This window comes from Diabrotica undecimpunctata, chromosome 8 (assembly GCF_040954645.1).
Source record: "Diabrotica undecimpunctata isolate CICGRU chromosome 8, icDiaUnde3, whole genome shotgun sequence".
Classification (NCBI taxonomy): Eukaryota; Metazoa; Arthropoda; class Insecta; order Coleoptera; family Chrysomelidae; genus Diabrotica; species Diabrotica undecimpunctata.
The window spans coordinates 29,780,900-29,796,658 of NC_092810.1; the positions used below are offsets into that span (position 1 = coordinate 29,780,900).

The window sequence follows — 15,759 nt, forward strand, 5'->3', positions numbered from 1 at the left end:
TTGCGCTGTTCAAACTAGCAAAAAAGCAGTTATGTAACTTGGTGGAACAACCATCGATTGAAACTCGAATGCGGAACACAAAAATTATTTAATAGAACCAAATGTAATGAACACTGGCAGAATTACAGACAAATTAAGCGAGTGAAGAGGAAAGAGTGACGCTCTTTCAAGAAATGCACTAGGGAAGAAATCTAGTGCGGGAATAAAAGAGGTCGAGTACTTTCCAGCCATACAAATCCTCAGGAGGAGATGGAATCTTCTTAGTCCGATTACAGGTAAGTCAAGACGAGAATCTACCACTTACAAGAATTGTTCAAAATTGAGATCTTTTTCTTAATGTGTTGACATGGATTTGTGTCGTGTACCATTAGGAGTACATATATATGAGACATAAAATTTAACGTTTTTTTTTTCGCAGAAGCTTCATCGATTAGAACCCATCATTCGGCTCCAAATGCAGATACATTCATCTTTGAGAGACTTACGAAGCAGAACTGGGATATATACCAGAAATGTGGAGAGTTACCTTTATTTTCACACATCATTCGCTTTAAAAATGATAGAAAAAGCTGTAGATAATTATATCAAAACAAAAATTGAGTTAAAGAGACGTTTGCACTCCTGTCAACATGACTACCAAAATGTAAAATACAGATACAGAAAGAAACCTTATTGGTGAAATTGGAAAGTTTTCGAACTTGGATATGAGGTTCGAATCGGTTTGTAAATGCCCCTTTGTCCGCTTCTTGTCGATCGACGATGATAGGTATAATAAATGGTTGAAGTTGTGGAGTAAAAGTGTTGATTTATTGACAGCTACTGGTAATTACACAATATGATGTTCGTTAGGTAACTACTTATGATTGACTGTAGTAGACTGCGCTCACATGAGCTCAAATCCCCAATTTATAATCTCACAAATAATTCATACCTCAGCACAGAGGTTATTGCTTCCTATCATACCATACCAACAAACTTTGCTTACCCTACAATTTAATCTACGCCTTAATTGCGACACTTAGGAAGTTCAATTAGAAAATATATTATTCGGCAATTTATTTAGTTGTAGGTAAATGAACTAATTATTAAAATATTACTCGATATCAATTTCACAATGTCACTTATACACGGTGAAACTATAATATATTAAGAAGTTAAGAATAATGTGAGATTACAAATTAAGGGGTTAATTTGTGATTGAACAGAAATTAACGAATGAAAAAGGGCACAAAAAACTCGTGGTGTCGCGTCCCTACTCGTCTGGACTCCAGTAGTAGTATAACTTTTCGACAATTTGAAAAACTTTGGTCTCGACATTTATTTTTGAAAAAAAAAACCAAAAACAATGTAAGTACTTTTTTTTTCTTTTGGCTTGGGCCATTGTCGTTCAGTCAGTATCTATGTAAGTATTTAAAGACTCACTTGTCTAAGCTAACTTGAGATAAATAATGTTAAGCTCCTGATGTAAAATTTTACATTTCTACGCCAGTGTTGCTATACATTCAAACTTGTATGGAATTCCTACTATAAATAGTTTAGTAATATCAGAAGATTAATTTATCTTGTATAATGTGCTTACCTGAGAAGATGCATCACACCCAAATGTAATTTTAATAGTACTAGAAGCTTATTTGCGAATACTTTTAGTAACATCTTAATATTTGGCGTCTGAATTACACTTAACTCACACCAACCTCGGCTCTGAACACCATTTGGACAATGTATCGTGCAGTACTGAACAAATGTCTGCAAAAGAAAATTATAAAACTGCTAAAGCTGCAACTGTAACAAAAAAAACATCGTGAGAGACAAAGAAACTTACCCTAGATAAATTTGGAGGAGGAGATGTCTTAACTTCTTGGTTTAATGATATTATCCTAGATCCTAGACAGTCTGTTATCTTACAAATGTCTTTTAATTTGTTAACTTCTGATACTGATACGGTACAGAGATAACGTGATTCCAATAAATTTATAAATTTAAATAGGGGCATGCATTGATCAGGTACTTCCTAAAAATGTAATAAATCAATTGTATAAACTGAATGTAAAAAATCCTGGGGAAAATTTTGATTTACAGAAGACAGAATGATTTTTATCAAAAAAAAAATACACGCTCTACACCACTCTGAAACACCATCGCACAAACTAGTGAACTAAAATTTGGCAGTATCTACCATTTCCATCAGATTTAGCTCCCGCTAACTGTACTCAAATCTAAAAAAATTTATGTGTGAAAAAATGCATTTCAAACCAAAAAAACGTGTTTTTGGTTATTGCACGACAAAAAAACTTACTATTTTGACTTATCAAGTTAGTTTTTCATATAAATCATACAAATACTAACCTGTAATAGCTCTATAACCATAGCTCTAAGTTCTTCAGGATACGGCGACGAACTCTGCGCGTAGGATATGATTATTCTCTTGTGTCCTAACTTTTGCCTATGTAATTGTGAGATCGTAAACTGGGCTTCTCTTTGCCCATTCACCCTGATGTTTGCTACGGGCATACCATCGTTTTGTACTGTAATATTTAAGCTTAGTATCTGAAAAAAAGTTTACTATAGCGTTTGCTTTTGCAAACCGTTGCAATAATCATTTTTGTATAGTGTTGTACACAATAAACGATGGAGAGTGTTTGCGGCGCACAAAATGAACGAGCTCGCGTTGCTCAGAGTCGGAGAGATGTGTAGTTGGACAGTCTTACAACTGGTTATCTATCTGAATATCAAGAATATCCATACATAACGTGACATCCATCACAAGGAATTTTAAAGAAGAAAAGCCAAGCATAAAGCCAAACATATTTAAAGGATTTCTAATAGACTTTTTCACAAATAGCAAAACGTATTGATTCTCTCTACGTATCGAAATGGAATGAGCCACGCTTGTTGAAAACTTTACACGCTCCCTTGACGAAATTACGCTGCACTTTAAATCGTGTGATCACTTTGACCAATCAAGAAAGGAAGTCTTAAAAACAACCTTAGGTGTTTATTGCAACTTATGAGATTCCAAGAGGAAGCGTTTTACTCAAAGTAATTTAAAGATAAACACTAAAATGTTTTGTTCGGAGATTTGTAATGCGTAGTTTTAAAACCTTATACAGAGTCGCATAAAAGTTAATGCTTTCTGAATTAAATGGATTTTTTAACTGGATTTTTTGACAGTGTTTGTTGACTAAATGCCTTGTTACAACAGGTAACGTCGGCTTCATTGTCTTTGGCATTCATCATGGCGTCCAACGATGATTGTTTTTCCGAAGATGGAGATAAAAATAATAAAAATACTTGTAATATGGAATGTTGTTAATTTTTTATCGATTTATCTTCGAAGTTGTGCAAAAAGGTCTCCAGAAATCAAGTTTTTGAATGGAACAAAAATAACCTGTTCATTATTATGTAAGAAGGGAACTGGTCCACGAACTAAAGAATACAAATGAGCCCTAAATAATGAATAACGCTCTAAGGATTTAGAGATTATAATTTTGATTAAACTTGGCTTATACCCATATATAAAATCTTCCATGAAAAATTTATAGTGAATATAAAATAACAGTTAATTCTTACCATAGCATACTCTTTGAGCATATTTGTAAGCAGTCTTTTGAGTTCCTTTGGTTCTATAGTTGGGTCTAAATTAGAAATTACTAAATCTACTGGTTGGTTGGATTGTAAACTCTTAACGTCACTCTCACTGGAATATCCCGTCTGAAAAATGAGTAATTTTGGTTTATCATATAAAACTGTTATTACTAAATATTTTCGTGATAACTTACTTTCTGTTCATCGCTGGTATATTCTGAACTTCCGCTATTCTTGTGACTACGGGTAGGAAGATTGCTTACAGCATTCAATAATTGATCTTGGGACGACTTGCGCTCTAGACCCCTTCTGTTCCACCACGAACTGTCGTAGCAAACATCCATTGGTGATACACTCGAAGCGCCCCTGATGGGTCTGAAGGCGCAAGCATCGACCAGTTGCTGGACTTGCTGGTTGCTCGAATTCTACAAAAAATTTTCACATTTAAGCATATTTTGTTTATTTTCTTGTTGTAATTTATATGATAGGGCATGATCAGGTTTCGCTTGACAGGTTTTATCAGGAACTTTCGAGGAGAACTCATTATTTGATAATGGTCTCAACCCGTTAGCTTCAGACTCGGCCTTTGTTTTCATCATGTAACTGTTCAACTTATAATAATAACCTAACCTAACCTATATTCAAAGTCAATTATTATTAAATCCGTAAAATAGTTTCGAAACACAATTCAGATAACTGCATTAATCTGAGCCTTCTATAAATTGCAAGGCATAGCCAGACGTTGATAAAGATGTTAATAGAGACATGGGGAATCTAAAATTTGCATTCCACGACATGTCTCCTCAACTAAGCAGAAATCGTTATTCCCCATGTCTCTATTAACATCTTTATCAACGTCTGGCTATGCCTTGCAATTTATAGAAGGCTCAGATTAAGGCAGTTATCTGAATTGTGTTTCGAAACTATTTTACGGATTTAATATCAGATGTCGCTATTGCGTCCGTTTCGAAGCCATTTTATTGTTGTTTCTTAAGACAGGAAAGATCTATTTTTCACGTTGAGAACGCCTATGAATAACTGTTCTGATGAGCTTTATTAAAGCGAAATACGTAGAAACAGATACATAGACGATTTGTACGTGAAATGGAATCTTTACTGTCTTTTTCATTCAATTATTATTATTAACTAATTTAGTGATCCTACGATTAAAAAATAATTTCCTGTATAGTATAGTCTATAAGCTTACCTGAAGGGGCTTCCTTGTATCTTTGTTACTGTTCCCATTAAAGTAAGAATCTGGTGTGAAACCTGGGGGCGGGGGAGGACGCATATCATAAGAATGAAAAGATTGATCTGCGTATTTGATCGTGTGACCTAAAACAGTATTATAACAATAGCTGTATTACCTGGTCGTTGATAAAGAGGGGTGAGGAAAGAGTAGGAACAGGTGGAAGGGCGAAAACACAAAAGGGAAAAGATAAAGATAAATAAAATAATGAAAAATAAAATATAAAATAGATGTAACAATAAAACACTGAAAACTTTGTTGTCAAAACTTCCACAAAATTTATTTTAAACTCTTATCACTACAGCTGTTTCGGCTGATTGCCTTTCTCAAGTGATCTATTTTTGGCATGCGTTTACACTTTATAGTCTCTAATGAAATAAGTTGAGGAGGGGAGAATTGTTTGTCTCAAGTTGGTCATTCAGAATTATATCTGTGTTTTTTATTTATTTTGAATGTGAAGAATTTTAAATTGATCATTAAAAGAATGATTATGATATAGAAGGTGAAGTGCGTATGTAGAATCTGTTGTTCTATTATTGAAAGCCCTTTTATGTTCTGCTATTCGTTTATTTAAATTTCTACCAGTTTGACCGATGTAAGTTTTTGGGCTGTCGCCACATTTAAGTTTGTACACACCACTGTGTAAGTGTTGTTTATTTTGGCTCTGTCTAAAATTTATGCACAATTCAGAGAACTTGGATATGTCAAACTATTAAAAAGAAAACCGAACTTCATTGAAGATGAGGTGAAAGTGGATATTTTGAAAGTGTCGCAGAGAATCCAACGTCAAGTTTACGTCAAATTGCACGTCAAAATAATGTGTCACACAACTGTCCTAAGGGGTCTCCATGAAGAAAAACTTCATCCATATAAATTTACTTTTGTGCAGGAGCTAACAGAAGTCGATCCAGATCGTAGAATGAATTTCTGCGAAAGAATGATGGATAAAATTAACACAAATGAAATAGCTCTTGGCACAGTTCTTTTTTCTGATGAATCAACACTTACATTGAACGGAGAAGTAAACCGACTGTAGATATTGGTCAGCGGAGAATCCTCATTGGATGCGTGAGACACACACTCAGTATCCTCAAAAGTTAAATGTTTGGGCAGGTATTATAGGAGATCATATTATATATGGTCCTATATTTGTAGATGGTAATTTGACAGCGGGAAAATATTTAAGCATGCTAAGAGACGATGTTCTTCCTCAGATGGCTAACTTATATCCCAATCCAATATATCCGAACCTACCACATGAAACTGTCTGGTTCCAGCAGGACGGTACAACACCCAATTATACTTTAATGGTGAGAAATTACTTGAATGAAATCTTCTTCAATAAATGGATTGGACGAAGGGGTATTATTGAGTGGCCAGCTAGGTCGCCAGATCTTACGTCTTTGGATTTTTTTCTGTGGGGTTATGTCAAGAACAAAGTATATGCAACACAACCAACTAGCATTAAGGACCTCAAAGAAAGGATAACTACAGAAATACCGAATATTTCTGTAGTTTTCTATATTTCTGTATCTGTATTTCTATGCTTTAAACAAAGTTCGGGACGAGTTTTATAGGAGACTATGTTATTGCCAACAACAAGGTGGAGAACATTTTGAGCATTTATTTTAATGTAATCCAATCAATTACCTCGGGTATTCTATGAATTAATTGTCTTGAAGAAAATTATACTTAATTTAAAAAATCCACCTTGTATTATTCATAATAGACCCTATATGATATAGTTCGTTAAGATCAGGTTGTTAAGGAGCTTTTAAACACATAAAAATATACAGGGTGTTTCATTTAAAATACAGATTATGGACTATGCCAGACTTGCGTGAATCACCCTGTACATTCAAATTTATGTTTAAAAAGGGCACATTTAAATTTAAAAGTTAAGGTATCTCAACGTTTTTATTATTTTCTAAAATAAAGACACAAACAATTTCATTCCATAAGTGGTTTCCACACTGTATAAACATTTCCTAAATATAATAGACTAAAGAAATTAGCAGAAAGAAGCCTTTTTCGTGTCACTTCTTGATACAGATATCTGCTTCTGATAAATTTATATAAACAAAGAGATCGCTATTGATCTTAAATACTAAAAGTGAAGAAGGGTAAATTATAGGGAAAAGTTCCACAATGTTATTGAGAAAGCATAGAAAATCCTTTAAAATAAGAGTTTCTAAATTTATTTTTGTTCATTTTTTTGCAGAATTATTGCAAAAATAACCTCAAAAGTCGATTTTTTGGAAATTATTAATAACTTTTCTAAGGATGCAAAAAAAAACTTTAATTTAATTTAATTGTTTTTCCCAGAAAGTACAAAAAGTATAAAACAAAAACAAATATAATAAAAAAACAGAACAATACAATTTTAAATTAGTAAAATTATTGTATCACTTAAATAATTTGTACAGACAACAACAAATGAGACAAATTGTAGCCACTGCTTGAGACACCCAAATGTAATTATAAACAATATTAATTTTGTTTCTTTGTTATACATTAAGAAACTCGTCAACTGAATAATATTGTCTTTCAGAGAGATAGATTTTTGTCATCTTACGAAACTTAATGAAAGATGTTGCGGATTTAATTTCTCTTGGAAGGTGATTATAAAGTTTTTTTTGCACTATATAGAATAGAATTCTTTACTAGCTGAGTGGACGGGATCGGTAAATAAACGTTACAATCCGAATTTCTAATGGAGTAGCCATGATCAGGTCTATCGGGAAAAATGTTTAGATGCTTACGAATCAAACACACCGTTTCCAAAATAAATAAAGAGGGAAGCGTCAAAATTCCGTGAATTTTGAAGTAGGTCTTGCAATGAGTTGTTTGTTTGAGACCAAATAGATAACGAATTGCTCTTTTTTGCAACTTAAAAATAGTATCAAATTGGGCCGCTGTACCAGAACTCCAAAATGGAGGCCCATATCGAAGATGGGACTCGAACAATGAGAAATATGCCATTTTGACAGAAGATAAATTTAGTTCCTTCGAAACAGATCTTATTGCAAAGCAAGCTGAGGCTAGTTTCTTCCTTAAGGAGTCAGTATGCAAGGACCATTTAAGATCGCTGTCGATAAGAATACCTAGAAATTTCACGGAATTAACGATACTGATTTGGCTCTCATTCAAAAGCAAGGGTTGAATGACTCCTTTATAAGATAATGCTACTGTCTTATCCACGTTAAAGCTAAATAAGTTGGAGTCTGACCAAGCCTTGATTATAAGCAAATCAGCGGTTATAATTGAATGAAGCGTTGAAATATTAGAGCTGCTCCAAGTAATACTGGTATCATCAGCAAATAGAAAAATTTTCCCTTTAATTGTCAAGTAAGTGATGTCATTAATGAAAAGTAAAAAAAGAATGGGACCTAATACTGAACCTTGCGGTACTCCACACTCAATGTCTTTACAACTAGAGTCGGTGTCTTTTATTCTAACCAATTGTTTCCTACCTACCAAGTAAGTTTTGAACCAATTCAAAGGCACCCCGAATTCCATAGAAAGTTAATTTTTTTAATAGAATGTCATGATTTACGCAGTCAAAGGCTTTGGAATAGTCGCAGAAAACGGTGGCGGAGGAGAGGTTACTATTTAGTGATAGATATACCTTATGTAACACAGAAAACATGGCATCACTAGTACATTTATTAGACAAAAAGCCGAACTGATTTTGTGATAAAATATTATGTTTAAGGAGAAAGGGCATAATTCGAGCCTTTCAATAATTTTTGATAGTGCTGGTAACAAGGCAATAGGTCTATAGTTGCAGGCATCAGATTTATCTCCACCTTTATGAAGAGGAATAACGATGGCAGTCTTTAGGCAGTTGGGGAATGTATATTTTTCAAGGGAATCATTTACTAGCGAGACCATGACCTCCAATACATTATGCAGAATATTTGAGAACATTTTAATAGATAATCCATCTGTACTACAGGACGATTTGCTTTTTATACTATGAATTGTTCGAATGAGTTCAGTCTTATCAACTGGTCTTAAAAAGAAGGTATCAGCAATGTTTTTTGAATTAGGGAGATAGGAAACTGGATCTTGTTGTGGCGAAATAGTTGAGGTTATATTTTTACTCACATTAACAAAGTAATCATTTAGATTTTCGGGGCAAGGAAAAGAAAAGGTTTGATTCGCTGCACTGGTTTTATTTCGAAAATCGTTTATTATTGACCAAGTTTCTTTTAAAATACTTTTGGAGCTTGTTAGGCGATTATGAAAGTAGGATTGTTTGGCTACTTTGAGTAGTTTTAGATAGCATTTTCTGTACGTATTGATATAATCAGAGATGGGGATACTGTCATTAAATTTTTTAATATATAGCGGAGAACGCATACTCTTCGCAGATATGCGAATGCCTTTGGTAATCCAAGGTTTGTAATGTTTTGGCCTGATGTTTACTAGAGGAAATGCTTTATTAAAAATAGATACAACTCTATTTAGAAAATCACTAACATTACAGTCAATGTCCCCGGAAGAAAAACTCCAGTCAGAAGTCAAGCATGAATTATAGAATTTACGAAAATTTTTAGTGAAAAAAATCCTGCCTAATCGTCGGGTTTTTGAGTGGGGTGTTAAAAAGGCCACTTATCCGGAGATGTGTCGTTTTCGAAATAAACTGCGCGCGCCGGACATGTGATTTAGTGTTTACGGACCTTCCTAGTTTCCTAGACCAGTTGACAATTATCTTTATTACGATTAGGTTCCATTGTGTATTGTTTATACAAAAATGAGTAGCTGTGATAGTGAAACCAGTGTCATTATTGAAAATAAACAAAGGAAAAGAAAGAAAGGTATTATTAATCGGGCCCTGTATAAAACTAAAGTTATTAAGAAGTTAAAGGCCAAGCCCATATTAATCACGTGGGAAAACACTGTACTTATCGCAAGAAGTGTTGTGAACATTTTTCGGAAATGGACAAGAATGCGTCGTTTACGTCGTTACATGACTTTGATGACAAAAACTCACAAGACTCATTCTTACAAAATATGATCGAAGTAACTCCCATTAAGTGAATGAGAAAATCTCAGAATGCCATTAAACGTATTGAGAGACCCAATAATTTTTTGTTTCATGTTTGTTTAAAAGGAGTACGTAAGCAAGTATGTAAGAAAGCTTTCTTAGGTTTATATGGTGTTGGCGAAAAGCATGTCAGAAGATTAAACCACATACTAGTGACTGGATCCACTCCAAGAGATAATAGAGGTAACTATTAGTTCACAAAAATAGGGCTAAGAAATTTTATAAAAAACTAGAGACGGACGAGATACTAGGAATCTCCATGGCAAAATTTACCGGTACCTGATATACCTGTACAGGAAATTTTTTATTATCGGCAGTTATGGGTTTTTGAATTCAGTATACACAACTTAAAAACAGGAGAAGCTAAATTTTTTTCCTAACATGAGGGAGAGGCCCACAAAGGACCCAATGAAGTGTGCACCTTCCTGAAAAATTATTTAGAAAATGAAGTTTCTGAAAATGTAAAAGAGGTCCATATATTTTCAGATCGTAGTGCAGGCCAAAAAGAACCACACGGTAATAAGATTCCTTCTAGCTCTTGTTTCGTCAGGAAAATTCAATCACATTTTTCATTATTTTCCAATCAGAGGCCACTCATTCCTCCCGTGCGATAGAGACTTAGGGGTAGCAAAAAAACTCATTCGCAAGCAGGACCGAATTTTTCTTCCTGAAGAATATTACGAATAGATAAAAAAATCGTCAAGAAAATCTCTTTTTTCTATAGAATTGGTAAAAAGTGAAACAATTTTGGAATTCAAAAAATGGTGGCCCATGTATTATAAGAAAACCGTACTCTCCGTTGACTCCTATGGGAAAAAAACCAAACATGAGAAAACAACTTTTCAAATTTCTCAATATAATGAGTTCGAATACGACAACAAAAAACCTGGAATTGTTAAAGTACGTCCATTTATCGATGGGCTTATGTTTCATGAATTTTCCTAGGAAAAACCAGCTGGAGTTTGTCCTAGTTTGCCAACAGAGTCTGCTTACACAGAAAAAATCAATATTAATTCGAAAAAAATGGACAACATCAAGAAACTTGTACAATATGTGCCAGAAGACAAAATGTTTTTTTATAATGAGCTGATTTTCTGGCCTACCACTAATAGTGATGAACCACCAGAGGAAGATTACTAAAAGACTATTTCTTAACCTTCAACATGTTTTTTGCCACCTAATAAATTTTTTCCTTAATAATATTGGAGTTTTCTATTAGTAATCATAAAATCATCAGTGTTTGTTTGGAAAAGGCCATAACTCCAAAAACTAAATTATTTTTTACAGTGTACCTACGTCTGTTTTATGTTGGATTTGTTAATGAATGCATCATGCATCACATTTTGAGACTTTACTCCGAAAAGAGAAAGATATTTTCATTAATACCAAAATGAAACGTTTTTTTCGTTTCCTGTAAAATTAACATTTCTGGAGTTGTGGCCTTTTCGAAATAACCGATTCAATTACTTAAGTGACACGGGAAAGCCTAAAGGTGTTTCCAAAAAATATTCGTTTTCATCCATTCAGCCAGGTGAAGTACCACTAAGCAACACACCTATTATTGGTTTGTTGGATAAGCATTATGGTGAAGACTGGAGAAAACTACCAGAACTAGACTTCTACAATAGTATCCTAAAGCAAACTGCTGTAAGTACAATAAGAACTGAAAGTGAACAAGATTTCTTATCTGTTCTTTCTGTTATTTCTTAGTTTTTTGAATAAAAGATACTTAAAACTGAATTTTGTTATTTGAAAACCTTTTTTAATAATTGTAACATTTTATTGGGTGTTTCATTAACATACTTTTCATTAAAAAAAAACTTTAATGAATTTCAGTCATTAATTTATTTGCAAGACTTTCTCTTTGCGAAAAACAAAATTAATTTTTTTAAAATCTATAAGAGATTTCAATTTACAATCATCATTACTTTCTATATAATGTATTGGCTAAAAAATGTAATAATTCGAAAATATAATTTACATGAAAGTTACAATGTTTTTTGTTGCTCCTGAAAAGTAAATCAAATAGCAGTAAAGAGGAAGTTTTGCAAATAACGGCCTCAAATATTCTTTCATAATAAACACATATTCTAAAAATAATTAAGCGAATGAAATATGCATAAGGAGTTACCTACCTGAAAAGTTTCTTATTGCCGGAGAAACTCTTAATTTATTTCCGAAAACATCTTCTCCGTGAATTCTTCTTTGTGCCCTGCATTCAAAACAAAACCATATTAATGGAACGAAAGAAACTTAGTATTTGATATTTTTTTAAACGATCGCCACATGTTCGAGAATATAAATTTCAGTTTTAAGTTTTTAAAAAACAGATAAATATAATTGAAAAATATCCATACCTATAGTCTTTATCATAGGGCTTAAAATGTGCCATTTTTTAAAACACAAAATGAACGTTCACTTCATTTAAATAAAATTTTTAAAGTCATAAAAGGAGAGATGTCTTACAATGTGTACGGACAGTCAGTAATGGGTGTTTTTGCCGCTTTTTACGCCGAAAAGAATAGCTTGTAAAAAAGTTAACCAGTTCCAAAGTCATTAACGAAGAGAATCGGTTTGGTACTGTATAGAAGTAAAAAAGAATTGTGAATTTAATAGTAAAATATAGTTGAACAATTACTTTTTGATTGTATTTATATGGGTGGGACTTCAGGAACAAATAGACAGCAAAGACGTCTTAGATTTTTTTTTGCTTTGCACTCATTTCCAAAGCGCTTTTTCAGTAGCCAATGAAATGCCTTAATGACAGACGTGGAAAATCGTCATGTCGTCACAGGCGTGAGGTCTCTGAGACGCTCAATTAAAACTGCTCTTAATACCTTGCGAGATTTTTATTTTATTTACATTTTTGTCCTTGAGAATGAATTTGAGAATTAAATGTATCTACTCAATCACACTTGTATTTTTACTGTAACTGCCTTGTATGTACTTTATATGATACTGATTAATATTTTAGGTACTTCTAGTTGTTCCATATTTTTTCCTGTCAGTCGAATCAAAAGCTGCCTTTACGTCAATAAATGTCAAGTATAGTAGTTCTTTTTCTATTTTTCATCCTATTATATTTCTTAAATGTTATTTGTCTGCCTATCTCCTAAATGCTGCCTGTTCTTCCAGTTTTGGTTCAACGTACTTCCTAACTCTTTTCTGTATTAACGATGTCTGTAGTTTATAGCTAACTTGGGATACTCATATTGCTCTATAATTTTCGCAATGGGTGTCTTCTCCTTTTTTTATGTATTGGTACGATTAAATAAGAGTATAAGGAGACAAATGGATGAGGAAATAGAGTGCCTGAATATCGGGGAAAACCAAACCAGTTAGACAAAACGAATGGTTTGGCGAGAAGTGCCAAGAAGCAACAGATAACAAATATAGGGCATACCTAAAGACAAATCAAGCTAGATGCATAAGAAGAGCAAAGGAGGAATACCGGACCCTAAGAAGGGAAGAAAAAAGATTACATAGAAGAAAAAAAGACACCTATTAACATAGGAAGAAGCAGAGGCCTACCGCGAATGAGGTGGTTAGATGGGGTTGAGACCGACTTAGGGATACTACAGATCAAAAGATGGCAACACGTGGCCAGAAACATCTTAGAGCAGGCCAAGATCCACAAAGGATTGTCGAGCCAAAGACGATAAAATTATTTTCCCATTCCTCGGGCATCTTTTGATTTTTTCAAGCTTCTTTATAAATTATGCATAGCCGTTATTAATTAAGCTAAAAGCTCTTTAATTTTCCAGTTACTGTTAGGTAATCGTTCTTTTATGTATAGTAATGGAATATAGTAACTCTTCCCGCCAGTCTTTTTTTTTCAGTTAAGAAATAACAATAAAAATTTTAAAATTTGACACATGGATCTTAACCTATTCATTTCATTTCAATGCAGAGTGGATAGGTATATGGGTAGAACAAGAGTTGGGCAAGCGTGGAAGGTGATAAAGTCTCTCCGGAGGGAAGGAAAGGAAAAATCTAACTTACGGTTAATAGATCTGAAACAGTGGACACATCATTATGAGATCTTACTGACAGAGGATAGATGTAAATTCCAAGAGATCGAAATGGAAGAAATATCCGAACATACACAAATAATTGAGATAACAACCGGAGAGTTAAGCCATGCCGTCAACAGATCAAAAACGGTAAAGCAATAGGACCTGGAGACATCCCAATTTGAGTTGGTAAAGTATGGACCAAAAATATTACATGAGATGTTGGTTCAACTATTTAAGAAATGCTTAAAAGGACAAAATATACCTGATGATTGGAATTTTGGATACATCAGCTCAATATTCAAGAAAGGGGATAAACGCAAATGCTCTAATTATAAGGGAATAACTGATATCAGCTCAGTGGGGAGGTTGCACGGTCGAATAATAAAAGAAAGAATAGAATCAGAATACGAAGACATAGAAGAAAAAAATGGATTTCGTGCAGGAAGATCGTGCACTGATGGTATATTCGTTCTGCAGCAGGTAATCGAAAAACTATCTACCCACCTATTGTTTGTAGATTTAGAGAAGGCATACGATACGGTACCTTTGAAAAAACTGTTTCAAACATTGACGAAAGTAGGTCTCAGTATAGAGTATGTGGATGCTATCGCAAATATATACAAAAATGCTAGAACTGTCGTTAAAGAAGGAAACTTTATATCTGAATAATTTACAATAACAAACGGGCTTAAACAAGGATGCTGTCTATCTCCGACCTTATATATTCAATCATCGCTAGAGCAGTGGAGGAAACAAGTATCCGGAATGGGAATAGATATAGGCGGTGGTAAATGTCTAACAACTTTGTTTAAAAAACTAAAGAAAGAATATGAAAAATGAGGCCTCAATATGAATATGTCAAGACAGAGGAGATGATGAAGAAGATTTGTGGTTTTGCATGGCCCGTCGTTCGCCAGACGTAATTGGCTGAAGAGTGTGCAACTCGAGTCATCCAAATCTCCTGTAAGCGACCTTCAGTTATATTTGTGTTTGGGTGAACGTCGTGTTTCATCCTTACCACATAAAATCATCCTAGTCGTTGGTAGAGCTGGGAATCCATATTCGTTGGATCAGAAATACGAGCATTTTTTAGAGCGCGTACTCTGATTTGGCGAATAGTGATTGCTGATTGTATAGGGTGTACCCGATTTGTAGTGTGCGCCATATTCAAGCTCTGGCCGGTCCCTGTGGGATCCTCTACTCCGCCCACCAGTGCAGTTACTATCCAGTCGGGTTTTCGAACTCTTTTAAGGCTGTACACCCTTCCAGATTCCTGGAAGCCTAGTTTTTAGAATAGCGTAGATCCCAAATTATCTAAGTGGTGGGTAAGTTATTTTTTTCCTACTCATCCAGTTACTCTATTAACCATCGAACGATATGGTCATCTGCGTCCGTCGTGAGACAGGTTAGTTTTACCCTACTGATGACTCGTCGTTGCGATAGTAATCCTGCTCAGTACGAGAGGAACCGTAGGTTCGGACATTTGATTGACACACTTACTCGAGCGGGTAATGGTGCGAAGCTACCATCCATGGGATTATACCTGACCGCCTCTAAGGCCGTATCCTTTCTAGTCAAAGGTGGCAACGATATCTCTTGGAGTTCCGAGAGTCGAAAAGTTCAAAACAATGTGACTTTACTAGGCAATCGTAGTATTGTCGCGCGAGCCCTTATTTCCGTTGAGATTATCGGTTTACGGTGGGATTGATCCTTGCTAGTAGACCAGATCTTTAGACGCACAAACATGGGTATTATAATCTTTTTGATGTTGGAACACGGAATAACAAAGTTGTATAGACCAACGTGATTGCCAACATCCACAGAGGAAAGGCACCAAAAGAAGAAGAAAATCCAGA

General features: G+C 34.3%; 1 protein-coding gene across 1 annotated transcript in view; it reads right to left on the minus strand.

Moving 5' to 3' along the window:
* The window catches only part of Marf1 (meiosis regulator and mRNA stability factor 1-like protein), a 57,556-nt gene that overhangs the window by 29,994 nt on the left and 11,803 nt on the right, over positions 1–15,759 (minus strand). The window contains exons 4-10 of the mRNA XM_072539975.1: positions 12,023–12,099; positions 4,793–4,920; positions 3,780–4,010; positions 3,571–3,711; positions 2,347–2,547; positions 1,823–2,011; positions 1,580–1,746 (exon numbers count right to left, since the gene is read on the minus strand). Of these exons, the coding sequence (XP_072396076.1) occupies positions 1,580–1,746; positions 1,823–2,011; positions 2,347–2,547; positions 3,571–3,711; positions 3,780–4,010; positions 4,793–4,920; positions 12,023–12,099 (1,134 nt within the window). The remainder of the gene's footprint in view (positions 1–1,579; positions 1,747–1,822; positions 2,012–2,346; positions 2,548–3,570; positions 3,712–3,779; positions 4,011–4,792; positions 4,921–12,022; positions 12,100–15,759) is intronic.